This window comes from Sus scrofa, chromosome 6 (assembly GCF_000003025.6).
Source record: "Sus scrofa isolate TJ Tabasco breed Duroc chromosome 6, Sscrofa11.1, whole genome shotgun sequence".
NCBI lineage: Eukaryota > Metazoa > Chordata > Mammalia > Artiodactyla > Suidae > Sus > Sus scrofa.
In genome coordinates this window covers 49,957,120-49,975,816 of record NC_010448.4, presented here as the reverse complement: position 1 = coordinate 49,975,816, position 18,697 = coordinate 49,957,120, and the positions used below count along the sequence as shown (strand labels likewise).

The window sequence follows — 18,697 nt, the reverse complement described above, 5'->3', positions numbered from 1 at the left end:
TAACAACAACCCACGCCCTGGGCTCCACCACGCCCCCTCCACTCCCGAGTCCCCTTGGTCACCCATGACACCGGGCACCCCACTTGGCACACTCCTTTCCATTCTTTTTATTTTTGTAGTAAACTCTCTGGAGGTGGCTGGTGGGGGCCGAGGGAGGGGGGCCCTCCTGGGTGGGGGCTGGGGCGGGGTTATTGCTCTGAGCTCCCTGTCCCCAGGGGGCCTGTGTGGTCGGGGGCGGGGGGGGAGGGTCAGGACTGGGGCCGGCGCAGGGGAGGACACGGCCGCACAAACACATAAGTCACAGCACAGGGGCAGGTGGGAAGGGGAGGCTGGGCGCCATATTGCACTTCAGGAGCGGGGCCAGGCAGGGACCCCCCTCAAACTGGAGCCTGGGGAGGAGGCTGGAGGCCATCGTGTCCCCTCCCCTTTCTGAAGGAGGAGGTGAGACCCCCAGTCTGGGGTTGGGAAAGAAGACGGGCAGCCATGTGCCTGGGCCTGAGGGCTAGTCCTCAGCCTCAGGCAGGACATCAAGGGCAGACCGGACCACAGAAGAGGCTGCTCAGGCGGCCGCCCTGACCTCCGCCTCAGCAGAACCCATCACCCGATGCTGGCTCAGCTGCCAACCCCCCCTTTGCCCGCCTTGGCCTTGGGGGGCGCAGGGAGGCCCTCATCGCCCTCACTGTCAGAGCTGCAGCCACTGACGTCCGTGATCTCCAGCTCTGAGTCGCTGTCCTCCTTCCCACCCAGCGAGGCCTCTGGGCCCGCAGCGCCCCCCGCCAGCGCCAGGCGAGGAGCCGCTGCCAGGCCCGAGGGGCGTTCGGGGCCCAGGCCCTCCCCAGTGGCAGCCAGTATGGGTGCTGCGGTGGGGCTTCCCCCTGCCCCTGCTGTTGGCAAGTGGCCCAGGGAACTGGCCAGAGGGTTGGGATAGAAGTGGGGGGGGTAGAGCGGGGGGGGCAGCTTGGGGAAGGGGCCAGTGAGGTACGGGCTAAAGTTCCAGGGGTGCTCTGGGAAGGCGCGGCCGAAGGGACCCAGCAGGCCGGGGGGCTTGGAATAGCCGGCGGAACCTGAAGGGGGATGGGGGGGTGTCGTTCTCCCATTGTCCTCCCCCAGGGCGTCTCCCCACCCTCATGTGGCTTCTTCCCCCATCCCCTCCACCTCCCCCGCTGTCTCCCATTCCTTTGGCGCCCCTGAAAGCTCTTCTCCCAGCCTGTCCCCCTCTCCAGTTTCCCTCCTCCCTGTCTCACTTCACATTCTCGCCCGTGTGCACACGCACATGTACACACACAGAGTCTTGCCCCCCACCCCCACCCCCACCCGGCTTCCTTCCTGCATCCTGTCTCTCCTCCCCGTCTTTGCCCACCCTCTTCCCGCACATACAGCATGCCTGCCCCCCTCCCCAGCATCCCTGGACCCCCAGGCCCTTACCGGAGCCCAGAAACGGGAAAGGGCTGTCCAGACGCAGTTTGTCTGTGTCGGGGGTGAACAGGGGCGCCCGAGCCCCCGGTTCTCCCAAGCGTGGGGCAGAGAACAGCGTCTGCAGGGTCTGCAGAGAGAGACGAGCCACTCAAGACTGGCTGCCCCCTCCCCAGGGGGCTCATGGCTCCAGGGCCAGGGGTGGGGTGGGGGGCACGGAGCGTCCCACTCTGGGACCCTAGTGCCTGACTCACCTCGGGGGTGAGGGGAGGAGCATCTGGCCCAGCGGCGCCCCCAAATGGACCAGGGGTCAGCAAGAGTGGGGAGCCCGTCGTGGCTGCTGCCACATCCAGCAGTGGGTAATTGACAAGCACGACTTTGCTGAAGTTGAACTTATAGGTGAACCTCTTCCCTTTGGTCTTGTGGAGAATCCGCTTGTTGTAGTAGTAGCTGTGGGCAGAGGGAGAGTGGGGGATGCTGAGGGCCAGACCCGGGGAGGTGAAGGCAGAGCCCCGGGCACATGCTCTGTGCTTGCGCGGCAACTGGGAGAAACAGCCCCTTGGCCAAGGTCACCGGGTGAGGAAGGAGTGAGGCAGGGGATAGAATCCTGGCCCGTGTGGCCCCAAAGCCCAGGGCTCTGTTCCTTTCGTGCCCTCCCTTCTTAGAGTAGCTACACCGGCAGAGCCCCGGGCACTGGGATCCAACAGGATCCTGCTGCAGGGAGCTGAGGGGAAAGCCTCCAGGGGGCAGGGGCCCAGAGGGACAGGGAGGAGAGAGGAGCAAGATGGGGTCCAGGCCTACAGCCCCTCACCGCAGAGCCCGGCTCAGCTTGTCATAGTTCATGTGGGGCTTGCACTTGCGAATCCCCCAGAGCCGAGCCACCTCGTCGGGGTCCTTGATGACGAATTCCCCGTAGTCCCCCTGCCAGGCGATGACACCCTGGTACTCCTCCTTCTGCAGCAGCTCCAGGATAAAGTGCCACAGTGGATCTGCCTCGAGCCGGGGGAGGACTCGGGCTTGTAGGCCCAATCCGGGAAGGCAAACCCTGGGGACAGGAGGCAGGGGGGTGGCCCTGGGTCAGGGCGCCAAGTCTGGGGCTCTGGGTCCTGCTTGGACTCAGGAACCAGGAGGTGTCCAGCTGTCCCATGACTCCTGGTCTCATGAGCAGCCACCCAGCTTCAGGTGTGTTTGGGAACAAGATTCCCACTCTCCGTACCCTACTGCATGTCTGGTCCCCAAATTGTCCAAATAGAGGACTCAGCACCAGGGGACCCTGGATTGGCACTTCCAGCCTAATCCCCTGCCTTGGCACAACTGGGGCAGAGGGTGTGAGGGACCAGTTTCCCGCAGCCTTGACTGTGGGGAGGCACTGGGAGGGGCCAGCCTGCAGGGAAGGGCACCCCCTCCCCAGCATTCCCCCTGCTGCCCCCAGCCTGCCCCCCCCCCAGGTCTCCGGTGTCCTGCACTCTCAAAGGCCCCTGACTCCTGCTGTCTCCCCTCCCTGTCCTGGCCCCCTTCTTCCTGAAGTTCACCCCCACCCCTGCCTCACCCTGACACATCCAGGCTGGGCCTGGGCCTGTATGCACCTGTGCACCTGTCCATGTAGTCACACCTCACACGTTCCTGTGTCCCCTCCCTGCATCCATGCTGTGTCGGTCTGAGAAGAGCATGTCTGCAGACACCCACAGCACGCAACCTGTCACACAGCCATGCACTCACCCTCGAGAGATGCCCAGCTAGACCATGGGACATAAATGCACCAGACTGCCTCACACCTGCTGGGGCATGACACACCACACACCATGTGCCACCAAGGTTGACACGCCAGATACGTAGCATCGTACACCCAGCCCAACATGCAATTGCCCATCTCCTCAGGCCCCTCAGAACTGAGACAACACAGCCATGATGAAAGACACACAAGACCCTAGAGGCCCAAATACAACACTGGTGGTGACAGTGACCGAAGCATTAAGACACACGTGTCAGCCTGACAGGCACACCCCAGGTAACACCACGACAGAACAGCTTCCCAACCCCTGCCACACCCACAGGCACCAAACCCTAACACCCATACCTCATTCAGCCTTATGCGTATCACATTCAGATGGGCGCCCTGCGCCTCAGTGACCAAACACCTAGAAGCCAGATGGAAATGGGAGGGGCCTGCCCTCCCAATCACAAGGCCCTGGGCCCCTCTTCTCCTGTGCCACATCCTCTGGCCCCCTCCCCCTCCTCAGAGACCCCAGACCCAGGCATGAAAACAGAAGGCAGAACTGGCATGTGCAGAGCTGAGAGCCCTGCAAGAAAGGGAAGGCTGGTGAGGGGGGGGACTCTGAGCTGGGCGACTGTCTTATCCACTTGCTGTGTGGCCCCAGGCACTTCCTTGCCTTCTCTGTCTTAGAATTTCAGAGATGGAAGGCAAGGAAGAGCAGGGTCCCATCCAGGCTGTCTGGTGTCTAAAAGTAGGAGCTACCGCCCTCCCTGCCTGAGGCTGGAGGAGGTCGACATGATTTTTTCCCTGAAAGGAGAAACGCCACCTAGGGCCTTCCTCACCCAAGACAGGGCTCAACCAACATGCGAGCTCTGGCCCATCCCACGCCCAGAACACATCCCGCGGGGAAGTAGCTGTATCACAGACACACCCACACGACCCCAGAGATGACAATGCACAACTGGCCGCACCCATGCAGACACACAACCCAGCCCGGAAACGCCACCTGTCCTCCAAGGCAAGTCCTTGGACGTGCAGTGCATGTGGAGGTGCACACACAGCTAGAGGGAGGACCCGCAACCTCGGCACACAACACACATCAAGATGCACAGCCCCCGATATCCAGCCACACTTGGTGATACACAGATGCGAGAACCATGCCTGCTCCCCACACCCCAAACCCAGACACAGCCCCCATCACACAGGCCTGGGCCGGGAGCGCCCCACACAGCCAAAAAGCACAGATGAGATGTCTGCTTGGTGCAGAAAGCCACACACCATGCAAGGAGCAGTCAAAGGCTCCTCACCCACTGAGGCAGGAACACACACAGCGAGCTGCAGACAGCCCCCCAACCCTGAAACGCCGACACACTCCACATCCCAAAGACACGACACGCCCAGACATGCAAGTACAAGGAGGCACAACAAAGACAGACACACGTTTTCCCAGCGTGACCCCATCTTCCAGAAACACTGAAGTGTGATGCAGGGACACAATCCGAGATCCCAAATAACCAGGCACTGAGTCCCGGTCTCCTCTCTCTCTCTCTTTCCCACACACACGCGTGCACATACATACACACGCACACTCACAGCCCATCTGTAGGGCACGTGACTTGGACTCAAATGCACATCCAGCCTTACTGTCTACATCCCCGCTCTGGGCATCCACTTCCAAGCAAGCCACCCTCTCTCCCAGGCTCCAGCTGGCTGGGCCATGTCTCCACGTCCCCCGGCCCGGGTCGTCCTGTCTATCCACTTGCCCAGCGCTGGCGTAGTGCCCCCTTTTGTCCCTGTCCCTGCTCCATCAGTGCCTGTCTGTCTCCAGTCTCTTTGCTTCTCTGTGCCCGCAGGGCCCCGGGTGGGAACAGACTGCAGTGTACGCGACTGACCCCAGGTCCTCAGGCCCCAGGATCCTTGTCCCTCTCTGACCTCCATACCTCACCTGCCATCCAAAAGACCCTCATGTCCCAGCAGGCAGGTGGCAGGGATGTCTGGCTGTGAAGTTTTTAGTCAAGTTTTTCATTAAGTGGCTGGATTCAGGTGACTCTGACCAAGACACAGGGAGGCTGGAGGGAGGAGAGTGAGAGACGCAGAAAAGGGGGGGCCGGCTTGCTGGGCAGGCTGGGGAGGGGGTGGGGGAGGTCAAGGCCAGTTACCAGGGGTCCAGAGAGCCGGCAGGGCAGGTGGGGCGAAGAGAAGGTCGGAGACGCAGCTACAGTCCATGGTGGAGCCAGCCCTGCAGAGAGGGCGACAGAAAGACAGACAGAGACAGTAGGAGCAGGAAGGAGAGACAAACCGGGGTCAGCAGAAGCTGGCACTGCCCAGGGGCCTCCCCCTCTGCCCAGGCCCCAGCTGCCCTCGCCCCCCCACATCAGCCCCGTGTGCCGCCTCCCACAGGCACCCCTCTGCCCCCTGGTCCCCATCTCCCCCAGTCCCTCTCCAGCTCTGTGCCATCGTCCTCCCCTCCCAGCCCACCCTTCCCCCTCCTCTGTGCCCATCACTAACCGCGGCCCCTGCTTCCCTCCTCACTCCTTGCCACTCACTCACTCTCCGCTCGGCTCGCAGCCCGCCCCGCCAGCCCGCCCGCCCCGCAACACCTCTGCTGCTGTCTCTCCATCCCTCGCCTTGCGCCTGACCTCTCGAGAGGTCCGTCTCTGGGTCTCCCTCTGTCTCCCTCTGTGGCTGCCCCAGGTTTATCCTGCCCCGAACCTCCCTGCTCACACCCCCCAGCCCACCCGGCCGACCCCGGGCTGGCTCCTCCAGCTCCCACACCGCCCCGTGCTCTCATCTGTCTGCCCGGAGCCGGCCCGGAGCCGGCCAGCACCCGGCGGCCTCCAAGGCTGGGAGGGGGCAGCTCTGCCTGCCCTGCCCTCCGCCCCACCCACCCCGCAAAGCGGCCCTCAGTGCCTGCCAGTGCTCCCTCGATGCTCCTCCTTACACCTGCTGCTCCCCTCAGACCCCCGCCACTTGGGCCTGCCTCCCGCAGGCAGCCCCCCTCAGACACCCCTTCCCCCCAGATCTGCCTCCCCCTCAGGCACTCCCCTGCTTTTCCCCTCAGACACCCCTGTCCCCCAGGATCTGCCTCCCCCTCAGACACGCCTTCCTCTTAGAACTGCCTTCCCCCCACTGACACCCTGTCCCCTTAGATCTGCCTCCCTCCCCCCAGACACCCCTCCCCCCTTAGATCTGCCTCCCTCAACAACAGGTCCTCCCTCTCAGATCCCCACTCCCTGGGACACTCCTCTCCTCAGATACCTAATTCTTCTAAGACACTCCATCTCCTGCTCATCCCTGTCTCTCAGAATCCCCTTCTCAGACACCCACACCCTTAGACGTCTGCCCCTCTCAGACACCCCAACTCCCAGCCCCTCACCACTCCACCCCTCTAACCCCACCTCTCAGAGGGCAGTTCTCCTCAGGCTCCCTCTTTTTGACATAACTCCCTCAGATACCTCCCCCCATCACACACCACCCCTCACACACCCTGCTGCTCCCCAAAGGTCCCACACTCCTCTTCCCCCATAAACCCCACCTCACCCCTTTGGACCCCAGTCAATACTTGTCAGCGCATTCTCCCACCCCAGTCCAGTGTCTACTGAGGGCTCCTCCGACCTGCTCCCCCCCACTCAGCACTCAGGTCCCTGCTGGGGGCAGCCCCTCCCCTTCTATTCCCACCCCCCATCTCACTCCAGCTCCCCCACTTTCTCTGCTTATCTCCCTTCCTGTCTCTCTTTTCCCTTCTCTGTCTCCTCACTAACTCTGCTCCAGTTGTCTGTCTCCTCTCTTTCCTTGTCTCCCCTCAACCTGGGGTGTCTCTCCCCATCTTTCCCCAGCTCTGATCCTTCCCCCCCGGCTCCCTCTCTCTTCGGTCTCTCTTCCTCCATCACTTAGTCTCTTCCTCCTAAGACACTGTCTTCTATGTCCGCCCCCATCTCCTTCCAGGTCTGTCCCTCCCTGTTCCTCCATCCCTTCTCCTGTCTCCCCCTCCTCCCCCGGCTCCCCAGGTCTTCCATCTCTTTATCTCCATCTCTCTCTCCCTCGCTGCACCATCTGTCTCTTTTCCTCCCTTCCCTCTTGTCTCTCCAACTCTCCCATCTCTTCGTCTTCCTGCCCCACCCCGTCCCCATCTCAGTCTGTCTCTTCCTCTCCCTCGATCCCCATCTCCCGCACCTCTCGGCCCGTCCACGTCTCTCCCACCTCCCCGGCTCTCTCTGCCTCTCTGGGCCCCCCTCCCTCCTGCCTCCGCCCCCCCACCCCCTATTGGCCCCTCTCATTTCCGTGTTGGTTTTGATTTCTCTTCCCGATGCTTTCAACTCCCCGCCGCCTCCTCCGGACACGTTATAACGAGGAGCCGTGGGATCGGCGCTCCGGGCCCTGCTCCCACGCTCCCCCCGCCGTCTCTCGCACGTCTCTGCCATCTCGTGGTCTCTGCCTGCCACTTCTCCGTCTCGGCCCCTGCCTGTCTTGTCAGGCCCACGGTGGGGGGGAACCGGGCCCCCACCCCCTCCTATCCTGTCCCCTTCCCTCTGTGACTGCCCTGACTGACTGTCCAGATCACAGTGCTGCATCTCTGGGATACCCCCATCTCTCTGTCTCCAGGCCCCCGTGTCTGTGTCTCTACTCCACCCTGATTTTATGTCTCTGAGTCTCCACGTCTCTCGTCCCCACACCCCTGCCTCCGTGTCTCCCTGTCTTGTCTCTGCATCTCTGTCCGTCTCCCCATCTCCGTCTCCACATCTCTGTTTCCGTCCCAGCGTCCCTCTCTTGGGGTCCCTTTGATCTCACCCTGCCCCTGGCACCCCCCTGGCCCCATTGATCGCTGATCGACCGATGGAGGGAGCAGGGCCTGCGGGCCAGGCAGGGGCCTGGCAGGATGGCAGGACTCCTGGCTGGACCTGGCTGGACTGGACGGAGGGACGCCCGGCCCCGGTGGCTGCAGAGGGGGAGCTGCTGCAACCCCGCCCCTTCCCGCCGGTCCGCGCTGGGCGGATGGGGACTCCGGGCAAGCTTTAATTTTTAATTTTATTTTGCTTCCTCCACCCCCCGCCCCCCATCTCCACCGCCCGCAGCCATGGCACTGAATGTGTGTGTGCGTGTGCGCGCAGCAGTGCGGAGACGGCTGTGCGGGCTGGGCTGCCTCCCTCCTCTCCCTGCCGAGCAGCTACACAGACCCACACGCCAACCCAGGCACATGCACCACACTGCTGCACAACACACTACATGGCCACAGGTCACCGAAGTGACACACAACACACCCAGGGCCACAGGTCACCAAAGTGACACACAACCCACTACCACACATCACACTGACAGAGGTCAGCAAAGTGACACAACACACTGCCACACAACACATCACACTGACACAGGTCAAGAAAGTGACGCCACACTGGCACGCACAACACACATCACAAAGATGTGTGGGACCAAAGATGTGTGAGGCACATGTCAAGAAAATCATACGCACCAACACACATCACACAGCCCCTCACAGCAAGCCAGTCACACATACCACCGTGTCACACACAAGACAGAGATACGCTTGTCAAAATAATCACATACGCACATCGTCATGGTCACAGACATTGCCAGAGACACAGATACACCATTCTCTACAGATATGTACACAACACACACCAATTCAGTCCCACACAGAAACAAAGACATACAACCACAAACTGCAGACAGACACTGCAGTCCGTTAACCCAGACACACCATCCCACACCAAGGCTCACAAGCAAATACAGACATGCAGTCCTACAAGCGCACACGGACACAATGCTACACAGAAACAGACACATCCAGGCAGACACAGCAGCACAGCCAAGCCAGTCACACACAAGTGACACAAGAGCACAGAGTCACACAGACCAGCACCAGAGACTCCACACGCACATGCGCCCTGTCATACATGGAGACAGAGGTGCACACACCACGCCAACATAGCCAGCCACCGCCACACACGTCCTCTCACACACTCACACACACATACTGCCACACACAGACCCATAGGCCAACTGGGTGAGGCTGTGTGGGGTGGACACTCAGAGATAACCCCACCCTGGGGTCCTGCTGCCCCTGCTGCTGTCTGTCCAGCTGTCTGACTGTCCATCCACCCATGCGTGGGCTTCCCAGCCCATCTCTGCATGTGTGGGGGGGTGTAGCATGTGTGACACATGTACTGGCCCAGGCAGGCTTCTGCTGCTGTCTCTCCAGAGACAGGCCTGCTGGGTGTCAGTCTCTCTCGGTCTTTGTTGCCCCGTCCCTCTGTCTGCCCCCGTCTCTAAATATCTCCATCTCTGAATGTCTCTTTCTCTGGGCATCTCTGTCTGTCTCTGTCCCTCCCTGTCTCTCCCTGCCCCTGTCTCCACCCTCCCCCCATCACCCGGCCCCCTGGGCTGGGGTTTAACCAGTTGTTTTGATTTCTCTAAGCTGCTCCGGCGGCCTCAGGAGCCGCCTCGGGCCTCACACCCCCCACCCCAGCCCCTTCATCCCTCACCCAGCCCCCCCACCTCCCCTTAACACAATCTGCACAAGTGGAATGAAAATTGATTTTTTTTTTAAATTTCATATCTTCTCCAGGGCTCTGTCTAAAGAGGAGAGAGACGCGGCCCAAGACCCTTCTCCTGCCACCCCCGCGCGCACACACACACACACACACACACACACACAGGCATGCGCGTGCGCGCACGCACACACACACACTCTGTCTGCACCCTCCTGGAGACACACACCTCCCTACACCACACACTCGTGTAGGACACACCTGTGCACACAGTAGAGACACACTGGGGACGCCTGTGTGTGCATGCATTCCGGACACACACCACACACACACCCTGTCCCATCTGACTGCACACTGCCTGCTGTCACACACTGTACACACCTGTGCTCATCACACACCTGTCCATATAGCTTGTGGCCATGTCCACTGGTACACAAACCTAGGCTCAAAGACCATCCCACTCCAGGTACCAAGGAGACCCTAGGGGGGACAAGGTCAGGAAGGTGACAGGGCCTCTCCTACCTGGACCACCCTCCAGGTCACCCACTCCTACCCCTGCCCACATCAACCAAATGCTCTGGCCTGACCCCAGGCAGGGGTGTTTCTGTGTGTGTACACACACACACTCACACAAACACCTCACTGCTCTCAAAGCTACACAGTCATCCCCACAATGGGCTGGTTCATTTGAGAGCTGGCTGATCCCCACACAGGCACATAACACACACAGGCACCCATAACACACAGACCCACAGCACATACACAGGTGCCCCATACACACAGGTCATCAGAGATGCAGCCCCGCACAGCATCAGGAAGCAGTTCACACAAGCCGTGCACACATGCACCATCCAACAGTCGCATATGAATACACAACCACGAACACACCCAGCCTTCCACACCCTTCAGGACTGGTTATGTGTTGTGTGTAGTATCATTCGCTTGGTTGTTATGAACAGCTACTCTTTATCCAGCCCGTTACATCCAGCTCCCCAAAATGACTGCGCGCGCGTGCACACGCACACACCGCATCCACGTCTGATCCCAGACACAAGCCCACAGGCCCAGAGACACAACAGCACCTCCTTACCACAAATGCACCACCACACAAGCTCACACAGCCTGTCTTGAACGCACGGACCGGGGTGGCAGGGGGAGGCTGGGATCACGTCCCACAGCTGCTCCTCTGCCGTGAACCTCGCATCCACACTCAGCAGCCTGGCTCCTGGGGCCCCATGGGGTGGCTCTCTCTCTGACCTTCCACCCCATCTCCCTTGCGCTAAGCCTTCTTATCTCCTGCCCCTCAGAGATGTGGGCTGCCCTGTCCTGGTCACTCAGACATCTGCGTGGCCACCAGACTCAGAAACTCCAGACACGGCACAGCTCCAGAGTTTGGGGCAGTCACACAGCAGACAGCTGAGCATCACACCCAAGTCACACACGTGCTCACAAACACGACACATGTGGCTTAATTCAACCCCAAGGTCTCATGCCCCGACACTTAGTCACCTGTGCCTAGGAACACACATCTCCACACAGCACAGTTACGTGTGCTGCAACACAAGTTACACGAAAAGACAGCCAAGCTCCCCCACTCACAGTGTCACACACCACAGACACGCACAGCCCAGAGAGCTGGCATGCATGCACACGTGTGTATGCACAAACACAGAGGGGAACCTCTGCCGAGGCTGACTTTGTAAGACAGACAGAGGGACAGTTGGGCAGACAGATGGGGCACCAGCTTCCAGCCTGGAGAAAGTGTGTCTGTGGCACCGGGTGTGGGTTTGAGGTGCGTAGAAGGTACACGCTAGGGCAAATAGAGCCCTCACACCCACCCTCACCCTGTCTCTCCCTCTAGCTGATGTCTTGGGTCTGGAGTCGTGTCTCTCTGCGTCTCTGTCTCTCTCCCTGAGTCCCAGTCTCTGCATAGATGTCCCTGGGGCTGCAGCCAGCACGCAGAACGGTGTCAGTGGTGGGGGTGGCGAGGGAGCGTCCCCGGGGAGGTGGGAGCCGCAGTGCCACGCACCCCGCCTACCAAACAGCGCTGGGGGAGGGGAGAGGGAGGGAGGCGCAACCGCAGATGGACCGGAGCCCAGGCTGCTCTGCACCCCTGCCCCTCCCTTCGGAGACCCAGAGAGAGGGAGGGAGAGGCAGGGGTGGGGTGGGGGGAGGGAGAGAAGGAGAGACACTCACCAAGGGAGAGGGACAGAGACAGAGACAGAGTGGGGGGAGAGGGAGACCCAGAGAGAGGGAGGACGCAGCACAGAGCGGCAAACAGACTGGAACAGAGACCCGGAGAGGCACGGAGAAAAGATGGGAGGCCAGAGAGAGTCCCACAGAGACAGGCAGGGAGCAAGACTCTGAGACAGACAGACAGACAGACAGACAGACAGACAGACAGAGACAGGGCAGGAGATCCGAGTTAGGAAAACCCGCGAAAGAGGAGGGAATCAGAGAGGCTTCACAAAGTGAATTAGAGCTGGAGGTCACAGGTGGGGGGGGGGAGCGGCTCGGAGGAGAGACCCCAGGTCAGGGAGAAAGGAGAGGAGGGGGCAGAGATGCGGAAAATTGAGGGATTAGGGCCAAGGCAAAGGAGCGGGTGAGGGAGAGCGGGAGCTGCGGGGGAGGCAGGAACAAATGCCAAGGTGAGAGTCCTGTTGGCATGTGGCACATCCCAAGTGTGGGTTCATGGCCACTGTGACGTCCACCCAGGCTCTTCAGTCCTGGGGTGGGGATGGGGGTGGGTCTCAGTGTCCCTGGAGACCTGCCTTAGCTCCTGGCTGCCATCTCCCAACTCCAAAACCTGCCTCTCCTCCTCACCTCCACGTGGCCCAAACCCCAAGTCCTGCCTCATCCTGAACTCCAACCTCTTCCCAAGGCCAAGTTGCTCCTCAACCCCGCTGCCTCCCTGTCTCACCCCCACATGCTAAGCCCTGCCCAGTGCCTAGGCTGGACCTTTTGGCCCCATGCCCTCTCTCAGAGATGGCGACAGAGGCAATGACTATGATTTGGTGGTGCTGGGGGCGGGGGAGTGTTGGAGGGACAGGATGCTGAAGGCGAGTATGACCAGCTAGTCCCAGGAGCCAAGAGACTCAGAAAGGCCCTCTGAACATTAATGGCCAAGGGTCAGGGGTGCCGTGTGTCCTGGCCATGGGGCTTGGCACCAAGTATGTACTCAGGAAATCCTTCTGAAATGGAACTCTGATTAAACAGAGGAAGGCAGGGGAACAGAGACTGAGAGGTGGTGAGTCAAGGGACAGAAAGCCAGAGATCGAGGGACAAAGATGGAGGTGGGGCAGTAAGACCTCAGGTGAGAAGGCAGAGAGGTGGAGGACAGAGGGAAGGACCCATGTGCCCAGAGTCAGGGGTGGGGCCTGAGCCGGCTGGAACTGGGTGCCTGGGCTTCAGGGATCCCACAAGGGCCAGAGAAGGGCCGGAGTCCAGCTGGGCTGGGGGAGGCTCGGGGCTCCAGGGGCATCGCGCGGTGCTAATTCAGCGCCATCGATCAGATGGGATGAGAGCAATAAATTATTGTGACAAGATGCAATCCTGGCCCGCGCACTGCCGCCGAGGCGGATCGATCCCTGTCCCCAGCCCCATACGGGGTCCCATGCCCAGGCCTCGGCCAGGACGCCTCTGCCCACCTCTCTCTCCATCCCCCCCACCACACATGCTTCCACTGACAGCCCGGTGGGGCTGCAGCCCTGCAGAAGAGCTGAGAACAGAGAGGGACCCGGGGAGGGAAGGTCAGCCCCATCTGCCCTGCGCCCTCTCACTTCCCTAGCATCCCGTCCTTACCATAACCTGGGAGGTAGCAACCACCGTGATGCCCATTTCACAGATGTGGAAACTGAGGCTCAGACAGGGACAGTGACTTGGCCAGAGTTCCACAGGGGTGAGTGGCGATGCCTGGACTCACACATGGGTCGGTATAACTTCACACGCCCCGAGATTTCCACCATCAGAGGAGAGAGCAAGAGACAGAGAATGAAATAAAAACCAAGCACAGGCCACAGAGAAACAGAGAGAGTACTATAAAGAGCTATGGAGAGATAGAGAGATGGAAATAGAGAAATACACAGAATACAGAGAGTCATGGAGGGAGGAAAAGGAACAGACACAGAGAGACTCAAATTCAGGGACAGGCAGGGCAGGTGGGCAGATGGAGCAAGATGGAGACAGAGGGAGCAGATAAAAGGCAGGTGGGGTGATAGGAAACAGGAGCCTGGAAGGAGGTGCTTGTAGATATGGGTGGTCTTGGAGACCAAGGTTTATCTGGGGACAGGTATGTGTTGGCAGGAGGCTGTGATGTCTCCAGGGAGCTTGAAGGGCAGTTGAGAGCCAGAGTGCAGGTGATAAGCTTGGCCCTGGGGGCGGGGGTGAGGTGGGCAAAATCAGTGTCAGTGTCGAGTCAGAGAGAGACAGGTGTGCCAGCAGGGAAGTGGGGCGTGTCTGAGGGCAGAGTGGAGAGAGGATGTGAGGTTGGGGTGTAGGAGAGCTGGGGGGGCGATGGAGACGCAAGTGACGCTAAAGTAACAAGGTGGACAGACGTGTCTGCAGAGGAGGGAGGTCACCTGATGGGCAGGTGCAGGGGGGCAAGGACACCTGGATGACTGAAGTCAGATGGCCTCAGATTGATACAAATCTCCAACATCTATCAGCTTCTGAGCCCAGAAAGAACGCCGTTTCTCTGGGCTCAGTTTCCTTCTCTGCAAAATGGGGATAAGGGTTAAGTGCCTACCTTATAAGGGTGTCATGAGAATGAAATGAGACAATGGATATGAAGAACTGAGAACACTGCCTGCAGCAGAGACGGGTTTAATAAGCAGTAGCTGGGGACATGTTATGAGCAGGTGCTACTTAGGGAGTGGTCCGTGGACCAGCAGCAGTAGCAGCATCACCTGGAGCTTGTTAGAAATGCGGAGTCAAAGGCTCCTCCCCAGCCCTGCTGCACCAGGCGAGATGAGACCCAGGTCTCTGTGGTCCCACAAACCCGCTGAAGTCTAAGAGCCTCTGACCTACAGGTTTCTGCATGAGGCAGTGGACAGGTGTGCGGATGGCTGTCACTAAGTGTTATATGTGTTTAACAAACGCTAACAGGTGTTAATTTATGCTCACCAGGAAAGGGTTCCCTGAGGAGATGACTGGTGGCACATTCTATGAAAAGGGAACAGTCTGGATACAGACGTGAGGGATCTAAAGGTCAGACTCTAAAGGGGTGGGGGTAACAGGTTATGTGAGCAGGTGGTCAAGAGGGGTGAGGTGGGTACACAATGTTTGAAAAAGCTATGCAGGAAGAAGAACGAGGGTTCGTGGATGTAGGGGAGGAGAAGGCTAGAGAGAGACCCGGGGGCACAACTATGGGGCCAGGCGTGTAGCCAGAAGTTCCCTTTGGGGAAAGGCAGGGGAGGCCAGGGGGTACGGCAGACCCCCTCCCCGCCTTGAAGAGATAAAGGCAGTGAGAGATTAAGGAGGGAGATGTGGAAGTCTCAGTACCTGTTTGCTGAAGAAATGAGTGAACGTGGTACCGGAGCAGATGATGCCTGAGGGAGACAGGTGAGCAGAGGGCAGGTGTGTAGAGCTATTGGTGTGACCTTATGAGGCAAGGAAAATGGAAGTAAGAAACATGGGAAGTGAGGTCTGTGGGGAAAGAAGAGAGGTGGACAGATAGTACCTGAAGGGCAGGTATCCACGTAAGGCAGGTACCTGTGGCCAAGGACAGATTCCCTGCCCATCACACGTAAGTGGGAAGTTGTGTACTGTGAGACACAGAGAGGCAGACAGAAACAGTGAGGGGTCAAACACAAGGCTGGCAGCAAGTGTGTGGGTGAGACAGGTGGGACTTTCAGAGGACAAGGGCTTGTAGGAGACATCACAGAAGCTGAGGCTACACATACTTCCCGGGGATCAGTGTGTGAGCAGTCAGGTGGTCTGGGGGAGGGGAGGTGGCTAGGAGAGGTGGGGGGTAGGCGCATGCGTTGTTGTCTGGGATGAGTTACCTGAAATGACAAGAGGGAAAGACAGGTATGGGGGGAGCTGTGGGATGTGGGTGTATTTATGTAAAATGATGGGAGGTGGAGTGTGAGTAGTTAGGTGTAGGCAGGGAGAGCGATGTGAAGCAGGTGTGTTCTCAGGTGCCACGTGCTGGGAAGCTCTGCTGGAAGGACTAGCACGAGGTGGACAAGATTAGCGCTGTCAGGGAGAGGGCTAGGCGGGAAGTCTTACCTGAGACAGATGAGGAGGATGCCTGAGTGCATGCGTGCTTATGTGTAAAGGAAGGGATGTGTGTGTGAGAGAAAACGAAGATGTGGGAACAGGAACTGCCTGCGGGGAGGCAGAGATGAAGAAACATGGATGTGAGAAACAAGGCTGTTGAGAGCTTTAAGGGGCAGGTGGGGTAGAGCAGGTGCAGGTAGGAAGGGGATAATGTGGTGCCAATTGAGATAGATGGATTCAGGTGGAAAGGGCATATTTTGGAGAACAGGTGTTAACCTGGAGGTGCCGGTAAGCTAGATAACAGGCATCTTTGGGGCAAGTTTCAAGGGACAAGTGTTACCTGGAGGGGCAGCCGAGAGGAAATAGGTGATACCTACAGGGGCAGATGAAGGGAACAAGTGCAGAGAACAGGTGGTACTTATAGGGGACAGGTATAAGGAGCCAAGTACCTGGAGGTCCAGGTGTGGGGAACCGAAGGGTGTGTTGATAGGTGTGGGTGAAAGGTGTTACCTAAGGCCACACGTGTGTGCAGCCTGACTCTCTGGATTGGTCCGATGCCTCAGTTTCCCTCCTCCCCTCCCCTGGGGCCAGCGGCGCGCTCTCGGACCCCTCCCAGGCTCTGGCCCGTGGCAGGGCGCGCAGTTAGCTCTGGGCTTGGCCTGCCGGCTGCCGGGGCTCCTGAGGCTGCTTGGCGATGCGGAGCGCGTCTGGGCCTCGGCGGGCCGGCCGGGGCGGGGGGAGCGGGAGGGGGGGCCGTTTAGCCGTGATAGATCCGCGCGCCGCTTGTCTCTTAATCTCCGGAGCGACCGATCGATTCGCTATTTCCCTTTGTTGCCAGAAAATTCGATCCTGGGCCTGGAATTAGGTCCCCGGCTTAATCTGAGCGGAAACCAGCGAGGGGGAGACAGAGACACTAGGAGAGACTGAGACAGAGAGACAGTGAGAGACAGAGACAGAGAGATATTGAGAAAGGGGAAGGGAGAGACAGGCACAGAGATTCTCAGAGATAGTCTAAGAGTTGGATCCAAAGAGAAGCTGAGAGAGACAGAGTCCGAGACAGACAGATAGACTCTGGGAGAGTTAGAGGTGGCCACAGAGATCTTGGAAGGGGCAGAGACAGAGAAACAGTAAGGAGAGACCCAGCCAGGGAAGAGATGTCAGAGGTGGCCCAGCATGGTTCTGGGATAGTTGTGGAATGACTGGGACAGAAAAGGTGTGCGGCACTAGGCCACCTGTCTCCAGAAGGACACAGTCCCCCAAAGGCCATGGCCTGCACGCCCAACTGGGAAGTGTGCAGACCCCAGAATTGGCCCAAACGTCTTTTCCTGCACCCTGGCAACCCCTCGCCCCTAATATCCAGAGCCAAATTTCCAGACCCTCCGCTCTACACTCCAGCTCCAAATCCAGACCTCCCAGCCCCCCAAATCCAACGCTCCAGCTGACCCCAGCCCCAAATATCCACACCCTTAGCCCTTACCGCCCCCCAGCCCCAAACAGTCAGCTCTTAATCCCAAATATCCAGTCCCTTGGCTCTGAGCCCTCAGGTCCCAAATATCAAGCCCTCAGCCCTCCTGTCTAAAGCCCACCAAGACTCTCGCCCAAGCGTGCGGACCCACCCTCAAGTCGGCCCGCAGCCCGCGTCCTCACTGCCCCAACTCCCGCGCTCCCACCCACGCCCCTCGCCCCGTCCCGGCTCCCTGCCCCGAGGCGCACCTCCAGGCCGCTCCCCCGCCCCTGCCCCCCTTCCTCCCCCCTTCCCCCGAGTCGGAGCCAGCCCCACCCGCCCCCACCGCCCGGGCGGCGATCCCAGCCGCCTCCCCGCATCGGGCTACGGGAGCCCTGCACCGAAGGTCTCTCGGGAGCGCCTCCCGCGGCCCGGCCCCCGCCCCGGGCAGGAATCCCCGCCCCCATCCCCGCCCTGCGCGGCCCCCGCACTCACTCACTTTCCAGGCTTTGCGCATCCGCACCGGTCCGGGGAGAAGAGTTTAAAGTTCGGGCCCCGCAGCCATGGCCCCGGCGGCGTCCTGGGGAGGGGGCACCGGGGCGGGGGACGGGATAGGGTGAGAGGCTCGGAGTCCCGGGGGACGGAGCCAGAGGGGACGCGAGCAGGGAAGCGAGCGTCACTGAGAGACCGGGACGCCGAGAGGCGGCCGGAGACACAGAGAGGGGGGCGGAGCAGAGGCAGGGAGGTGAGGAGAGAGACCCCGCAACCGAGACGCTCAAAGAGAGACGGAGACGTGGGAAGCTGGGGACGGAGCTCCGGGCGGGCGGCGGCTCCGCGAGCGAGGCGCGGGGCAGCGAGGCCGGGGCGGGGGCGGCCGGCCTCCTGCGCCTCCTCCTGCTCTTCGGCCTCCTCCTCCCGCCGCTCCTCCGCGCGCGCTGCGCGCCTCCCGCCCTCGCGGCCGCCCGGCCCCGCTCCGCGCGCAGATATATGGAGGCGGCGGCGGGCGGTGCGGGGGAGGGGGCGGGAGCGCGATCGATGGAATATAATTTTCCTCAAACTCGGAAAATAAAGTTCAGAGCTGATCAAATTTGAAAACAGATGTCGAATCGCGACTCTAAATAAGGTTCGATCCCGGGACTGAGGGAGTGGGGGCTGGGGGCGGGGGTGGGTGGAGAGGTGGAGGCCCCCCCTTCCTCTCCCTTTCCCTCTCCTCCCCGCCCCTCGCGGACAAACGGACCGGCATGAGGTGGAGGTGGCAGCTGCGAGGCCAGGAACCCTGCTAGCCACGCAGAACTGGATCTGGACACGCGCGCGGCACAGTCTGTTCAGCAGACACACAGACGCAGACATAGGGACAGACACGCACACAAGACACAGCCTATGCGCATATAGACACATAGT

General features: G+C 60.2%; 1 protein-coding gene across 1 annotated transcript; it reads right to left on the bottom strand.

The window, feature by feature from the left end:
* Positions 84–18,222, bottom strand: LOC100737217 (ETS domain-containing transcription factor ERF). Its single transcript, XM_021094463.1, is given in 7 exon segments — positions 84–1,064; positions 1,426–1,543; positions 1,668–1,863; positions 2,225–2,399; positions 2,402–2,458; positions 5,287–5,366; positions 17,796–18,222. Coding segments are annotated over 6 exon segments (1,065 nt in total). The 5' UTR covers positions 5,354–5,366; positions 17,796–18,222; the 3' UTR covers positions 84–612.